Source organism: Curcuma longa, chromosome 3 (genome assembly GCF_044706935.1).
Source record: "Curcuma longa cultivar G26 ecotype Majalengka, Jawa Barat chromosome 3, ITB_CL_G26_1.1, whole genome shotgun sequence".
In the NCBI taxonomy this organism is placed as follows: domain Eukaryota; kingdom Viridiplantae; phylum Streptophyta; class Magnoliopsida; order Zingiberales; family Zingiberaceae; genus Curcuma; species Curcuma longa.
Window position 1 is genome coordinate 7,905,766 of NC_133863.1, and position 14,844 is coordinate 7,920,609.

General features: G+C 42.5%; 3 protein-coding genes and 1 non-coding gene across 4 annotated transcripts; 1 reads left to right on the forward strand and 3 right to left on the reverse strand.

Annotated features, from left to right (window-relative positions):
* The first annotated feature begins 237 nt into the window (after nt 1-237).
* On the forward strand, nt 238-434 carry LOC141825802 (U2 spliceosomal RNA). Its single transcript, XR_012601555.1, has one exon. It is a non-coding gene; the product is annotated as a U2 spliceosomal RNA (small nuclear RNA).
* Nucleotides 435-2,773: 2,339 nt separating this feature from the next.
* On the reverse strand, nt 2,774-3,711 carry LOC141824036 (chlorophyll a-b binding protein 40, chloroplastic). Its single transcript, XM_074711269.1, has one exon. It carries the CDS (start codon nt 3,670-3,672, stop codon nt 2,869-2,871), a length of 804 nt encoding a protein of 267 aa, XP_074567370.1. The 5' UTR covers nt 3,673-3,711; the 3' UTR covers nt 2,774-2,868.
* Nucleotides 3,712-4,250: 539 nt separating this feature from the next.
* Nucleotides 4,251-10,198, reverse strand: LOC141824292 (uncharacterized). The gene is made up of 7 exons (XM_074711551.1): nt 10,112-10,198; nt 8,040-8,242; nt 7,289-7,452; nt 6,053-6,155; nt 5,308-5,811; nt 4,800-5,137; nt 4,251-4,668 (listed from the first exon to the last, which is right to left on the reverse strand). The coding sequence occupies exons 2-7, from the start codon at nt 8,194-8,196 to the stop codon at nt 4,510-4,512; spliced, it is 1,425 nt and encodes a 474-aa protein (XP_074567652.1). The 5' UTR covers nt 8,197-8,242; nt 10,112-10,198; the 3' UTR covers nt 4,251-4,509.
* Nucleotides 10,199-11,419: 1,221 nt separating this feature from the next.
* LOC141824492 (cytochrome P450 CYP72A616-like) lies at nt 11,420-13,506 on the reverse strand. Its single transcript, XM_074711795.1, has 5 exons — nt 13,204-13,506; nt 12,886-13,115; nt 12,535-12,773; nt 12,067-12,445; nt 11,420-11,982 (listed from the first exon to the last, which is right to left on the reverse strand). Exons 1-5 carry the CDS (start codon nt 13,478-13,480, stop codon nt 11,560-11,562), a joined length of 1,548 nt encoding a protein of 515 aa, XP_074567896.1. The 5' UTR covers nt 13,481-13,506; the 3' UTR covers nt 11,420-11,559.
* Between the last annotated feature and the right edge of the window lie 1,338 nt (nt 13,507-14,844).

Consider the following 14,844-nt stretch of genomic DNA (forward strand, 5'->3'; position numbering starts at 1 on the left):
ATTAAAAATGTTATATTCAAAATAAAGGTTAAAATTGAAAGAAATATCTACTCCGAGATGTACTAAGTAATTTTCTCCGGTTGCTATATATAAAAAATCTTCGTTTCTCTGGTAAATCAAAAGACACACGAATGCATGCATTCTGCCACGGTTCTCTTTAGTCCCACATCTTAGGATTGACAACACCATGAGCGGAGAAGCTTCTATAAAAACCTTGGGCCGGCGACCTCCAGAGGCATACCTTTCTCGGCCTTTTGGCTAAGATCAAGTGTAGTATCTGTTCTTATCAGTTTAATATCTGATACGTGGGCCATCGGCCCACTATGATATTAAATTAATTTTTTATGGGGGAGGGCCCATTACAGTAGCTTGCTGCTGGGGTTCTCGGGCGTCGTCCATGCGTTGCACTGCTGCATGGGTCTGGCGCACCCCTACCAAGTCTAATTCAAATGTTAATCTGTACATTGTTTCTATGAAAAAAATTATAATTAGAATAGGAGCACGTTAAAAATATGAAAAATAAAAGCTTACCATTAAGAAAAATAAAAGCTTATCATTAACCTACCCAAAAACAAGAACGTGGAAGCGTCAAAATTGAAGCCGATTTTTCCTTGATACCGGAATGGATTTTATAAATGCCGTTTAAATATCTCCAACTGTTTCCTTGTGTTCTTTGTTATTGAATGTCACTTAATAATCAATTTTAAAAGAAACATAAATTTCAGTGGTCGTGAAGAAAGTTTTAATCGTAAAATAACAGTACGTAAAAGTAGTTTAATGATAATTAAAAATTAAAATTTTTTAATATAGTAGACCACACTAAACACCATCACTTTAATGTCATATGAATGAATCCTAGGATAGCCAGCAGTCAACCGCGACATAGACTTTGCTGAAAAAGCAAGATGAATTATATAATATAATATATAGTGTTCGAGGAACGGAATTCGAAATTAATTGTCAAACATTTTTTTCAGTTAAAAACAAAGCACGTAACATTTATTAGTAGGGGAAAATAAAGAGATAACAGAAGGAAGAAGACCCAGACAAAAGGCCAAGCATGGTGGGTCTCTCACCTCGCATGCAGCATCCACTTCCATTTCTTAGCTCTGACTCTGGGTGAGAGGTTATAGCTAACACAACGCTGCGGACGTCGTCAAAGAACCGTCGACAGAGATTTGCAGGAATCTCCATTGATGAAGCGTTGGATCAGACCGGAGTGCAGGGCGTGGGAGAGAACGGATTTGGTTGAGATTTTTGCAGAAAGTTGAGATTTTTTTATGGAGTTTAGGGATAATCCAGGAGGTGGGAAATGTGGGATTGGGATGATCATCTCTTCTTCCTCTTCTGCACCTTACGATCGATGTTTCTTCTCTGGTTAGATAAGGATCCGCCTTCTGTAAACCAACAATCTCATCAGCAGGAGGAGCAAGATATGGTAGCATCGGCGATGCGTCCACCTCGTCGCCACCGAAGGTGCATTCTCTTAATCAACCAAAGGCGAAGACTTCCCCGGCCACTGCCGTCGCGGAGGCGACGGATGATGTCTCCGCTAAGCACAAAGAATGCCTACTTAACCACGCAGCCGCAGTCGGCGGCCCCACGTCCTCGATGGCTGCTGCGAGTTCATGCCAGAAGGCGACTCGGGCACAGCCGACGCGCTTAAGTGTTCTGCCTGCGGATGCCACCATAGCTTTCCATCGCCGGCTGACGGCGGCAACTCGTACTACCACAGCGGTGCTTCGCCCCTGCCCCGGTTGCTCCCGCCTTCGCTAACACATCAGAAGCTGCCATTTCACATATCGGTGGAGGGTAATGGGTTATCTTCTTGCTCTTCGGCTGTGGTAGTACGAGTAGGAGGCCGCGGCAAGGGAGGGCCCTGCTGAGTAGGAGGGGGGCGGCGCGCAGGGGGGGGCCGCGGGGGGCGGCGCGCAGGGGGGGGCCGCGGGGGGCGGCGCGCAGGGGGGGGGGGCCGCGGGGGGCGGCGCGCAGGGGGGGGGCCGCGGGGGCGGCGCGCGGGGGGGGGCCGCGGGGGGCGGCGCGCAGGGGGGGGGGGGCCGCGGGGGGCGGCGCGCAGGGGGGGGGGGGCCGCGGGGGCGGCGCGCAGGGGGGGGGGGGGGGGGGGGGGGGGGGGGGGGGGCTGTGGGCCGCGGGAGGCGCTGCTTGGGGGGGGGGGGGGGGCGGCCGGGAGAGGGGGGGGGCCCTGTTGAGCGGGAGGGGCGGGGGTGGGGAGGCCGCGGCAAAGGAGGGCCCTGCTGAGCGGGAGGCGGGAGGCGGGAGGGGGGCCCATATATGGCTCTTTAACAAATTCATCAGATTAACACATTAGCGAGAACCTTCAAAATGATTGGGAATGAAAGAAATCTAAATTCTCTCATGATTCCTGTGGTGATTCATCACTTTTTATCTTTAATGCATGATATCATCATTTTAGTATGAACAACCACTCCCATGCCACTGTAGAGCTTCATAAACTTGCCTTCTATGCAACCAACCACAGTCCCAAAAACTTATCAATAACCTGCTTACCTCACCTTAATTTCTTCCTTAATTATCCTCTGCTTTTGCCGGAGCCTTTAACCTCGACCATACAACGACATCTGCTAGCACTACAAAGATCGGATCTTTAAATAGTAGTAGTTCTTATTTTGCTATTTTTTTGCTTTATTTTTTTATATCGAAAAATTTTATTTGGTTTATGTTTTGCTTGCTAAAATCATGCTCACAATAAAATAAAATCCATCGAGACAAACAAGGAGCATAAGAAAGAGAGTAAATAAATTACAAACTTGCATTCCTCCACACTAATTCTTAAATAAATGTAGTAGTACACGAGAGTTCACAGTTTGGGCTCGAACATTTCGTTGCTCATTTGCCAGGAACGAAGTTGGTGGCGTAGGCCCAGGCGTTGTTGTTCACCGGATCGGCTAGGTGGTCGGCCAGGTTCTCCAGAGGCCCCTTTCCGGTGACGATGGCCTGCACGAAGAATCCAAACATCGAAAACATCGCCAGCCTACCGTTCTTGACCTCCTTCACCTTCAACTCCGCGAAGGCATCGGGGTCGTCGGCGAGCCCCAGCGGGTCGAAGCTGCCGCCGGGGTACAGCGGGTCAGTCACCTCCCCGAGCGGCCCTCCGGCAATCCGGTATCCCTCGACGGCGCCCATCAGCACCACCTGGAACGCCCATATGGCCAGGATGCTCTGCGCGTGGACTAGGCTGGGGTTGCCGAGGTAGTCGAGACCGCCCTCGGAAAAGATCTGCGATCCGGCCTTGAACCACACCGCCTCCCCGAACTTGACGCCGTTGCGGGCGAGGAGCTCCGGGAAGACGCAGCCCAGCGCGCCTAGCATGGCCCACCGGCAGTGGATCACTTCCAATTCCCTGTTTTTGGCGAAGGTCTCGGGGTCGGCGGAGAGGCCGGCGGTGTCCCACCCGTAGTCGCCGGGGAACTCGCCTGTTAGATAGGATGGGGGTTCGCCGGAGAATGGACCGAGGTACTTGACGCGGTCGGGGCCGTACCAGGGGCTGCCGCTGGGGGCGGGCTTGGGCCTGCTGCCCGTCTTGCGCATGGTGATCCGGCCGCCACCGCCGAGGGCGTCAGAGAGCGAGGGGGAGAGCTTGACGGCCTTGCCGACGAAAGATGGGGAGGAGAGCGCCATGGTGGAAGCCATTAACTTGAGCAAGAGCAGAGGAGAGTGAGTGATGAAGGAAAGGTGTTCGATGAAAGGCTTCTGCCGCGTCGCGGGGCAATTAAAGGCCCAGGAGCGAGTACGAACTGGTGGTGAGCTTATCCTTCGCAATCTCTATCTAGCGTCTCATTGGCTGGAGGTTGGAAACGCATGGTTTTTGGTCGAAAACGTGGCGGGTTCTGATCCACGACTGCCATTAGATATTTGGCTCGTGGCTTTGAAATCCAAGTGGGTGTGATCGTGGAGCACGTTTAACACACGTGTCGACGGATGATTGGAGGCTGTAGATTTTTTTGGGTCACAATCAAGATTCGTGGCTAAATCCATGTTAAGTAAATCAAAATCCATTTCATTATATATTTAAATTCTTTCTCTATTATTTTTTTTATTTACACAAAATGAATATGAGAATAAAAATTGTAAACTATCTTTTATTTGGGGATAATTAACGAGAGAACCAGAATATAAAAATTCAATCTCATGATGGACCATGATACAAATAGAATAGAGTAAATTGTCAGCTCTAATCCATCCACTTTATATATCACTAGAAAATAATATGAGAAGAAACCAGCATTTATTTCCTTGACAAATCTGAAGTAAACAAATGTTTCTAAGGGAAGAATATACAGCTGAAAAAGCAGTAGAATGGACAAATTAGGAACAATTTTTGTTTGTAATGAACCGTGAAAATTAGAAAAAATCCAAGAAACAATTTGGATAAATCAGAAATCTATATTCAAAGTAGTCGATGGAGCGGGAGCCAGTATGTTGATATAATAAATTCAAGGAGTTAGTGACATCCCTAGCCAAGATCTCCTACACTTCATTACCAAACTTGTTGGCAATAATTGGGCGAACATCCTCAGCATCAACCAGGGTCTCTAGAAAAGGGAGTAACTGAACCAAAGCGCAATCTGATGGATCGTCAAACCAGCTTTTAATTGGTATGCCATTATTAACTTGCAACTGGAAAACCTGAAGTTTTTTGGAAACAAAATAATGTGTCAGAGACAATACTATGCAAGCTTTATCAAAAGACCTCCAATAAATGTCGTTTGACTACTATACTATTAGCTGATTGTTGATATGAAGCGAAGGAATAGTACCTGTGGAGTATTGTCTATTATCGCGACTTTGGCTAGGTCAACTCCCAAAATGTTAAGGTCCTTTGTATAACAACCATCTGAGAATAAACAGGATTCACGGAATATGCGCCTAGAAATTATTTTCTGCTCAGGGTCCAGTATGTCGAGTAACTGTGTAGCATAGATGCTTAGGCTAGCTGTGAAAATAACAATTTCGAACATTTGTGCTACTCTCTCAAGGAAGATCTGTAGGAAAGGCCTCCGTCTTACATACACAGTTTGCTCCTCCATGTTAGAGAAAACTGAAAAAGTGAAATCTGCATCATGGCATTCCTCTAGTGTAGAATGAACCAGAGTTTCTGCAGACAAAATATCAGTTATTATTAACATTGAGAAAAAGAAGCGATATAAAATATCAAATTCACAGAAATATTTGGAATTATGAAACAATACGATACACGAGCAAGAATGAACATGAGTTTACAGCTAGAAATATCTGAGAAAAGGTACAAAATGGTTGGTGCCATACCATCTAAATCAAGCACAAGGGTTATTGGCTTCCTTTCCCGTGTTTCATCCTTTGGAAGTAGAGTAGGACAACTAGATGGAACAGCCCAAATATCATGAAAAGATCTGAAATCTAACTGTCGATTGAAGCAATCTATTTTGCCAAAATCACCAGAAAAACAATTCAAGTCAAATTCTTGATGAGTTGCTAAAAATAAGCAGGTGTCATCAGAGTTCATGATTTCTCGGGTTGATTCATCATCGTGAATACCACTGGATTCTACTGCCTTATCAAGGAATGGAAGCGTCACATATTTCTCTACCACATCGATTAGTCTGCCAGAATTAATAAGCTCGTAATTTTGGAAAGAGACATCAGCAAATTCCATGCTACTATCAACTGGTAAAGAAGGAAATGTGTCTAAGCAAAGCTCCAATAAACTGCAAGCTTGATAATCAGATAACCCATTGTTCGCATCATCTTCATCAGCAACCAGATTAGGCAATTCATGGTTACCATATTTAACTGCAGAAGAAAATATAGTAAACTTAAGACAATTCAAACTACTGAAATGTTTAAAAATTTTCCAAACAAGGAGGACGCATCAGAGAAATTTTAGACGAGACTATTTGAACTGAAATTTTATTTGCAGGTTTGCATAAGAAAAATCAAACAATGCAGTTCAAAGATTGAAGGAACACCACTTCCAGCATTATTTGAAACCAGAGCCATTTGGGGTGGCAAAAAAGGGAGAAGGGCTTCTCACCTCCATTACAATGATTAGTTAGCTTTAGCTGAGAACCGCCATCCTCAAAATTGGGTGAGAAAGTCATTTCTTGTTCAGGCAGTAACATTGTTGATGGTGAACCCTGCAGGCGTGAGGAAATAATTACCACACATAAAAACAAAGAACATGAGGTTAATCTGAAATAATGCAAATAACTTGGCCAATAAACAAACAAGGAAACACAAAGGCTCAGTGGACAGTGATAAAGGAAAGTTAAATGGCTAGTTGTTGATAATATGACCATGTGCAAAACCTTGCCTATGATACAGTGAATTCAACCGACAATAGTGACTCAATAAGCTGAAAGAACTTGCAGTTAGCAATAGATGGGCCCATACAATTTACCACTCTCTAGGACCACATCAAATTCACCCCTATGAATAAAAGGTAAGCTTGCATCCCTAGTCCAAGTAACAATAACAACCAATTCTTGTCCAAGCATGTCATAGCCACATACCATAGAGGACTGTAGATAAATTGATATCACATCAATGCCAATGGGGAAAAAGTGAAAGTGAGCAGTGAGTCAATGAGAACCATAGAGCACCCAATAAGAGGCTAAGCCAGATGGTGAACTGTTTAAGCAACTGCTCTGACAGAGAAATTTCAAGCATTAGGATGAAGCAGGGAGGTAAAAGGATGGGGATGGTAACACCACTGTTCTCTTATAGAGTTTCTCCTCACCACGATCTAAGAAATTGGATGAGCTCTGCTGTGCTCCAAGTCATATGGCTGTTAGTCATCATTTATTCGAGCACGTCTACTTCCAAAATATACATTTAGAAAATTCCATAAACACATTCTGAATAGGAATGCCCACAGTGCACCATGATCCCAGCTTATCTTTAATTCCTAGATGAATACCTTGAACTTTTCCATCAAAATAACTAAACAGGAGAGTTCTATCTATATTATCTGAAGCAGATTTCTAGGCAATTGCATTTATGGCCCAAAATTTTCAGACTTTTAGACTAACCTGTACCATAAATTACCATACATAGCCTTTTAAGGAATATGGGAAGAACCATAGAGTAGTCATCTTTAAAGGTTGTCTATGATATATAATTTTCCAGAAAAAGGACAAGCCAGCAGACAATAAGTTGCTAAAAAAAAGTTTTGGTTGAAAAAGAAACTCAGATTAGAGCCATCAGATGCTTGAAAACGAAAATTAGAAAATGAAAGAGAAAATAATTCTAATAAGGATTGAATACATACTGAAGTTTCAGAACAGCAAATAGATGCCATTGTTTCAATGGGCAAAAGATCAGGTGACAATGAAGACAAATTCCCAAATATAGTGGATGCTCCATCAGAATCTGTTATCCTAGAGTCACATAATGAGTTCTCAGTGCTGGTAGCAGTTTCTTTTGAAAGCTTTCCTGTAGCATTAAAATTAAACTAAAATAAACTTTATATCAAATAAATATTTATAATATTAATAGTTTTATGGACGGAAAATGATTGGAAGAAATGTAAGCAAGAAACTTGATGCATGTTGCATGTATGTGCTTATCAAACAACCAACAAGCACTAAAAAGTTGATGAATAATGGTGAACACTATAACTAGATGTTTTCTTTCCCCATAAGAAGAATATTGTTAAGGAAAACAAGCATACGATTATGGGAATACTATAGCAAATATTCCAATACAAGCATATCAGTAGGTGGTCCTACACCTTTGAATACATTATCAAGTATAACCTATAATATCTCTGGAAGTCTCAGGGTTCTCAGAAGAGATCAAATAGTACTACCTTGCAAAACAAACAGGCATGTTTTGTTTCTTTGTGGACATGTGTGTGAAATATGGTATCTCGGCCTCTCAATTTGAGTTACGAATAGAGAGAACTCTCTGCTAGTTCATTCAGGAGAGAGGGATTGATTCAAAAAAAAAAATTTTAAAAAAGGAAAAAGATATAGAAGGAAGAAGAAAATATATCCCAACAAAAATGTACTATAGCTCACCAACAACATTTTGGTAACTCTGATCATTGGGGTCCACCTCTGTATTATTTTGAGATGATAAGTTTTTTGATCTTTTGATTGACTTTTGAGGAACATGAAAATTGTGCAATTCTACAACTCTCTTTCTTAATATTCTGTTCATCCTCAATGCTGGCATTTGAGCTGCTACAATATGCGGTGGAGTTCAACTTGATAGACATAAACTGCAAGAAGAAAAAAAATGTAACATCAGAAAAAAAAAGATAGCACAGAAAAAATGCAGAATGACATGTATATTAGTACATAAATAGGATAAACCATCAAAACTAGGATAAATCCGTAACATCAGAAAAAAAAAGATAGCACAGAAAAAATGCAGAATGACATGTATATTAGTACATAAATAGGATAAACCATCAAAACTAGGATAAATCCCTTGATGTACTTATTACCATTGAGACATGACTTCAACTAAGCATTTATTAGTAATGCTCTAATTAGATAAGTGTTGTTTTCTAATGACATCAACATCTGGACGTGCTTCCTGTATCACTGGGCATTTCCATCAGATTTATGACCTTTATTTTCCTTTCTGTCAGCTAGAAGAGGTGTTGAACATACAAATATTAGAGGGTCATGGTTCAAATTATATAAGCATTCAGAAATAAGCTTGACAAAATACTAATAGTTCATTTCTGAAAAATAGTTTCTGAGCATTCGGCAAAAAGTTTGGATAGGTGACTAAATAATTCATTTATTGTGTCAACTTGGTGAGTATAATTGCCCTTGTGATGCCAAAGTGACACAATGACTATCATGAACTTGTCACTCAATAGTTACTTGAAAAACAAACCTCGTAGCATCTTATTGAGGATCATTCAAAAAGCAACTAATGCAAGAAAAGAAACTAATCATAATACGATTTAAAAAATTCAAGAAGCAATGTAATCACTAAGAACTAAAAGATGAATGAATAGAGATCACATGAAAACATGAACACATCATACCTAAGTAGCTTATATCATATGACTAGGGAACACATGAACACATAATAACTAAGTAGTTCATATCACTGAGCAGGTACTTTTATATCCGTACAGTTTCTTTTAGTCATCGCATCTTTATCCTACTTTTATCTTTAGCCATTGCCAGTTATCTAATCCAGATTTTATCATAATATATATATTTTAAAACAAACATTGCTAAAAAGGAAATGTGTGTATTTGGAAACATAGTAGATCTTGTATATAGCTGAAACTACACATAAGGACATTGTGGTTTGCAAGTTGCAACTATAATGAGTATAATTTGTAAATCTATATTATTCACGAGAGAAAAACATCTCAAAATCACACAATTTGGATGTGGGTGTTTCTACTGACGTTGAATTTGTTCTCAGGTATGTATATTCACAAATCTAGAATTATGAAATTTTGTTCCCTCTCTAAAAGATATTAAACACAATTAGAAAAAAAAATTAAAATTGGACAACAGTAAAAATCAGTAGTACAGTAGAAATTTCTCAACGACTTCCTAAAGAATTCATCATTGACTAGTTAAACCAAAGCATATTAAGATCATCTAGACATCCCGCTCAAAAGAGATTAAGTTGACCCATTAAACCGATCAACTGAAATAATCATTGTAAGTAAATTCTTGAAAAAAAAAAAAAAAAAGAGGCCAAAACGTCAGGTAAAACCTAACGACCGAGTTACCATCAACTAGCACAGCCAAGACACTAACTCTGATCACCTGGAAGAAATCCAATAAAAAGTGAAAAGACCAGTAGCATAAGGCCTATACAAGAAAGATACAACTTTAGCGTCGAGAAAATAGAACTTTTTTCTCTGCGACAAGATTCCAAAAATCAACAAACTGAGCTACTCTAAATAAGACAAGAGCCGGAGTCCGAACCGCAAAATCAGAATTGAATTCAGCCTGAGGTACTAGAAAAAGCCAACATGCGTTGTAAAAACCTATTAAAAAATGAATAACGATCCGACACCATCAAAACCAACATCGCGAATCAATTAGCAACAGGGAGAGGGAAAATACAAACAAAGACTAAAGAGCAAGGGAGAAAAAACACGTACCGAAACCCTAGCTCGTCGCCTGCTCTTTCGCTCTCTCTCTATATATCTCTATCTAAAAGGACGCCGGAATCGGGGAGAGGGCGGAGGCACGGACGACGGAAGGAGCAACGAATTGGGGTTGGCCGTCTCTGTCGATATATAAGACGACGGCGCCTCCAATTAAGGGACCACAAATGGATGGTTTTGATGCGGGGCACGTCATTCTGATCGGCCTCTATATATTTGACGCGTGGGATCGCTGCGGAATGGGCCCGCCTCTTAGCAGCAGGCGGCTGCGAGATATTTGAGGACTCCGCCGCAACGCGCTCACGATCCTGGGAGTGATTTAAAATGCCGAACTGTGTCTGCAGTTACGTGTCGAATACTGAATCGCCCTCGAAGACGGATGCTGTTTGTAGCAGCGGAGCTATTTATGAATGATAAATTCACTCTTATGGTACTTGCTTAGTTTAATCATTGAAAAAGAGCGAGATCAAAGATCGAGTTTGGTCTTTGGTGGAAGGGAAATTGGGATGGCATATAAAAAAGATCGAGTTTGACGGCGCATGGCGTGCACGTGTTGTAAAGGCGAAGACAAAAGAAAATTTTTCCCATGATTTTGGTAATGTCATATGCTTAACCACTGTTAACACTTTCTGTTTATGCACTTGACAAAAAAGAAACATGTCTTATTTGTTGGGAGATGCTTAGCGACTGCTTTTGACCCAATAGAGTCGTATATAAAATATATTGATATCTTTTTTGCTAAAGGTCTTAACACGATCGGTCCCACGACTATTTATAAAGTGGTAAATCGAGAAATTGTAGTTGGTCACGACGCAGACGGGTATTGCCTGACTTCGCTAAGATTCGAACCCAAAAGATATAAGCAATGCAATCCATCACATCATGATATACAATTGGTTTTAATAACTCAGCATACTTCTAATAGATCAGTCCCAAGCAGTACAACTCAACCAAAGTCAAAGTGTATGGAATGGTCAATATGACTAAATGGTGGATTGGCAAAATCACAAGCAACAAATCTCCTATAACTCTGACTTTCAAGAGCATCCATTTTTTTAATAAATGAAAGCATGATAGATTTGTGCATGCACTTTGAGTTTGAGTAGGTATATTTTGACAATCTCGTGATCTTGTCTCTAAAAAAAAAATCTACAAATATTGATTACGCACAATAGTGGACCCTACGAATAAAGTCTTAATGCAATGACTTTGTATTAGTCTTACTGAAATGACTTTGTAGATTTTGACGGCCTCGAAGAGCTTCTCAACGGAGACGAGGATGTCAAAATTACGATAGACATAAAAACAGAACAGTGTTATTTTTTTTATTTGATAAAACAAATTAAGCTCCTGTGTCGATTGATAGTCCTCGATCGACGTGGTGTTTGCTTATTAATTAATTGATACCTGAAACGGATGATAAGCATGAGAATCCGATAGACTCACAGCCTGCGCAGCCTGATCGGAGCACCATGTTGAGGCTTCAGAGTGAGAATTGTGTGCGGCGCATGAGTGTACGACGGCGACAGCTCAAACGAGAAGCGTTGAAGGATCAGGCACAGCACCAACTTGGCTTCCACCAGCGCAAAGTTCTGGCCGATGCAGATCCGGTGGCCGGCGCCGAAGGGGAAGTACGCGTTCTTCGCCGACGCCTTGGACACACCCTGCGCGAACCTCTCCGGCTTGAACTCGTCCGCGTCTATGCCCCAGAAGTCCGGGTCGTGGTGCATCTGGATGAAGGACAAGAAGAGCAGTGCGCCGGGCGGATAGACTACGTTCCCAATTTTGATGGTCTTCTTGACCTGCCGCTGGATGCCGATCGCCGGCGGGTACAGCCTCAGAACCTCGTACAGAATCATCGTCATCTGCATGCCGATGCCACATTCAATTGATTTTAGACATTTTGAGGTAAAATTAAGTGGTTCGCGAAGAAAATTAATGTTGCTTACGGTCTTCAACTGGCTCAATCCATCAAAAGTCGGCTTCTCTTTTCCGAAAACTTGCAGAACCTCTTGCCGTGCTCGTTCTTGCCAATCTTGATGCATGCTCAGCGCCACCATCGTCCATGTCAGCAACAGCGACGTCGTCTCTTGACCTGCGAAGTAAAACAGCTTGCATTCTTCCACGACCTCTTCGGTGGTCATCCCGGCCTTCCCGTGCTCCCGGAGGTGTTCCAGATTGGACTCCATCAACAAGCCAAGAAGGTCACCGTTGTTTGCTTTGCCCGATTTCATACTCTCCTCTCTCTTCTTGATTATGCCCAGTAAAATTTGTCGCACCTCTTTGTCGATCGCTTCCAATCTCTTGTTGTTTCGGGTGGGCAGAAACCTTCACGGAAGGTATCAATTACATATGAATTTTATGCAGAGACTGAATTCTTAGGCCATGTTATGTTAGTTCCAGTTATAAGTGCTCACCTGTAACCTGGGATATGCGCATATGGCAGAGTAGTGGCGACGAGCAGAGCTTGCTCATCCTGGAGCCGGAAAACTTTCCTTCCTTCCTCGAAATTAGTACCAAAAGCAGTCCGAGAAATTACATCTCCGGTGTAGCTCTGGAGCTCAACGCAAACATCTACCTCTTTCCCTGTCGCCGCCATCTTCTCCCACTGGTCGACCAGGTCCTCGCTGCAAGCAGCGAAGGCCGGCATCATGCGCTGCATGCATAATTAAGGAAAAACAAAAATCACTGACAGAATTTCAACAAACAGGTAGATAATCAAGGCGATTCAATTCTCGGACAAGGATCCCTGGTACGCGAATGGTCACCTTTAGCTTCTCCATGTGGAAAGCGGGGTTCATAATCTTGCGGTGTTTGGCCCATTTGTCGCCTTCGTGACCAACCAAGCCTCGAATGAAGTACCTCACAAGGTAGGTGGCCCTCGCCTTCCCGATCTCGCCGGTCTTGTTGGCCATAACCTCCCTCGCTTGATCAGGATCCACGATCAGCGCTCTGGGAAGCGGTCCCATCCAGTGGAACGTCACTTTGTTGTCATTCCCTGCATCAAATCCGTCATCAAATTAGTTTTCGACTTCAAGCGAACTGAAACATATATGTCAGGGCAAAGTCGTCGGCGTTCCGCTCACCGTAGGTCTCGATGACGCGCTGGAACAGGGGCATGACGCGGGGGAAGATAGCGTGGGAGAAGGCAGGCATGGGCTTGGCGCGGGCCTCCTCGGCCAGCCGCGCCATGTCCTTGAGGTCGCCGCTGAGGGGCCGGTAGGTGGAGCCCTTGAGCCCCTGCGCCCGGAGCGACTGTTCCATCCGCCGCGGCCGCCACAGCGCCCAGTCCAGCATCCTCACCGCCCATGCCGCCGCCAGTAGCAGCGCAGCCAGGATGCCGGACACCGCCAGACACGCCATGTCGGCAAATTAAACAGTCGAATCGAAGACGGCACTGCCTTCCTCACCCTTAACCGGTGGATTCATTTATACAAATTGGCGGGGCAGTTCTAGATGTTGGAGCGGTAGATTGGTCGGGAGACTTTGACTTATGGGCAACGGCTCCTCCCCGGCGTCGATGGCTGCTAACTACTATAATTTCAACGCAGACTGAGAGCGCCGTTACTAGTCAACCGCATCTCCGACATTTTCGTTAACAAAAAAAAAAAAAAACTTAACATATATCACATCTTGCAGTAATCTTTGTTACGTAAGACTGGAAGAGGTAGATTTAGTCGAGTTTTTGCAATATTTAAGCTATAATTTTAAGTCCCAATTATGATTTACTACATCGATTAAATTTAAAATGGACTGATCCAATCTTACAAAGGCATTTTTATGAATCATCAAAATAAATCGACAAGGGTTCAGAGCGGATGACACATCAATTCAGTGTTCTTAAATCAATTGTCCATTATAAATAAAAAATTTATTCGTTAATTCATCGAAATTGAAATTGATATTCGATTCATAGATGTAAAAGATAATGAGAAAGCGTCCTGCCGCAGTTTTTTGATTTACCTCCTCACATATGGTCGTAGAGCCGACCGTGTGGGACCGCTAAGGTGGTGGATTCCACTTTTTTTGCATAAGAGAAAGCATCCTGCCATATTAGGGCCGGGGATAGTTTTAAGTTTTTATGGTCTTGTATTTTTCTCTTTTCCCATTTTTCTACGCTGGTCATGGAATCACACGTAATCTCGTGTTTGCTACGTTGGTGGAGAGTCTGGAGTCGAAAGTTGAGTGCCAAGTGGTTAAGGCTATCAGAGTTAAATATCGAATAGTTGAGACAATAGAATTTGAATGTCGAGTGATTGAGATTCTTTTTTTGTTTTAAGATGAAATCCGTCATTTCAATGGTTCTACATGATCGGACTCATGACCATATGTGAGGAGTTAAATCAAAAAATTACAGTTGATCATGAAGGACGGTATTACTCAATTTCGTCAAAATTCGAATCCTTATCATCTTCTATAATTTATTCCGTCGTAATCAATTCAATTATGCCCGAAGGCGATTGAGACTCCCCAACTTGAGTCAGATATCATCCCAAATTGGAGCGAATTTAACGTAGCTGGACCCCAATTCCACGTTGATGGAGCTTGGCTGGATATGACTTTTAATTTCCCGATCACTTGACTGTGACTCTACTTTGTCACAGGGACGTGTGCTTATCTTCTCCACATCAAATGTATAAAAAATATTATTTATTTATATTATTAGTCAATTACAATATATATATATATATATATAATTAATTAATTGAGAAATAGTGATGTCCAGT

Bases quoted from the DNA above. Each gene is read 5' to 3' on its own strand.
- LOC141824292 (XM_074711551.1), bottom strand. From the start codon at position 8,196: ATGCCAGCATTGAGGATGAACAGAATATTAAGAAAGAGAGTTGTAGAA. The intron at 6,156-7,288 runs GTATGTATTCAA...TCACGCCTGCAG, and splicing joins TTTGCTGTTCTGAAACTTCA to GGTTCACCATCAACAATGTT. The intron at 5,812-6,052 runs GTGAGAAGCCCT...TTTCTTCTGCAG, and splicing joins AACTAATCATTGTAATGGAG to TTAAATATGGTAACCATGAA.
- LOC141824492 (XM_074711795.1), bottom strand. From the start codon at position 13,480: ATGGCGTGTCTGGCGGTGTCCGGCATCCTGGCTGCGCTGCTACTGGCG. The intron at 12,446-12,534 runs GTGAGCACTTAT...CCTTCCGTGAAG, and splicing joins GCGCATATCCCAGGTTACAG to GTTTCTGCCCACCCGAAACA. The intron at 11,983-12,066 runs GTAAGCAACATT...ATCGGCATGCAG, and splicing joins GATTGAGCCAGTTGAAGACC to ATGACGATGATTCTGTACGA.
- LOC141824036 (XM_074711269.1), bottom strand. From the start codon at position 3,672: ATGGCTTCCACCATGGCGCTCTCCTCCCCATCTTTCGTCGGCAAGGCC.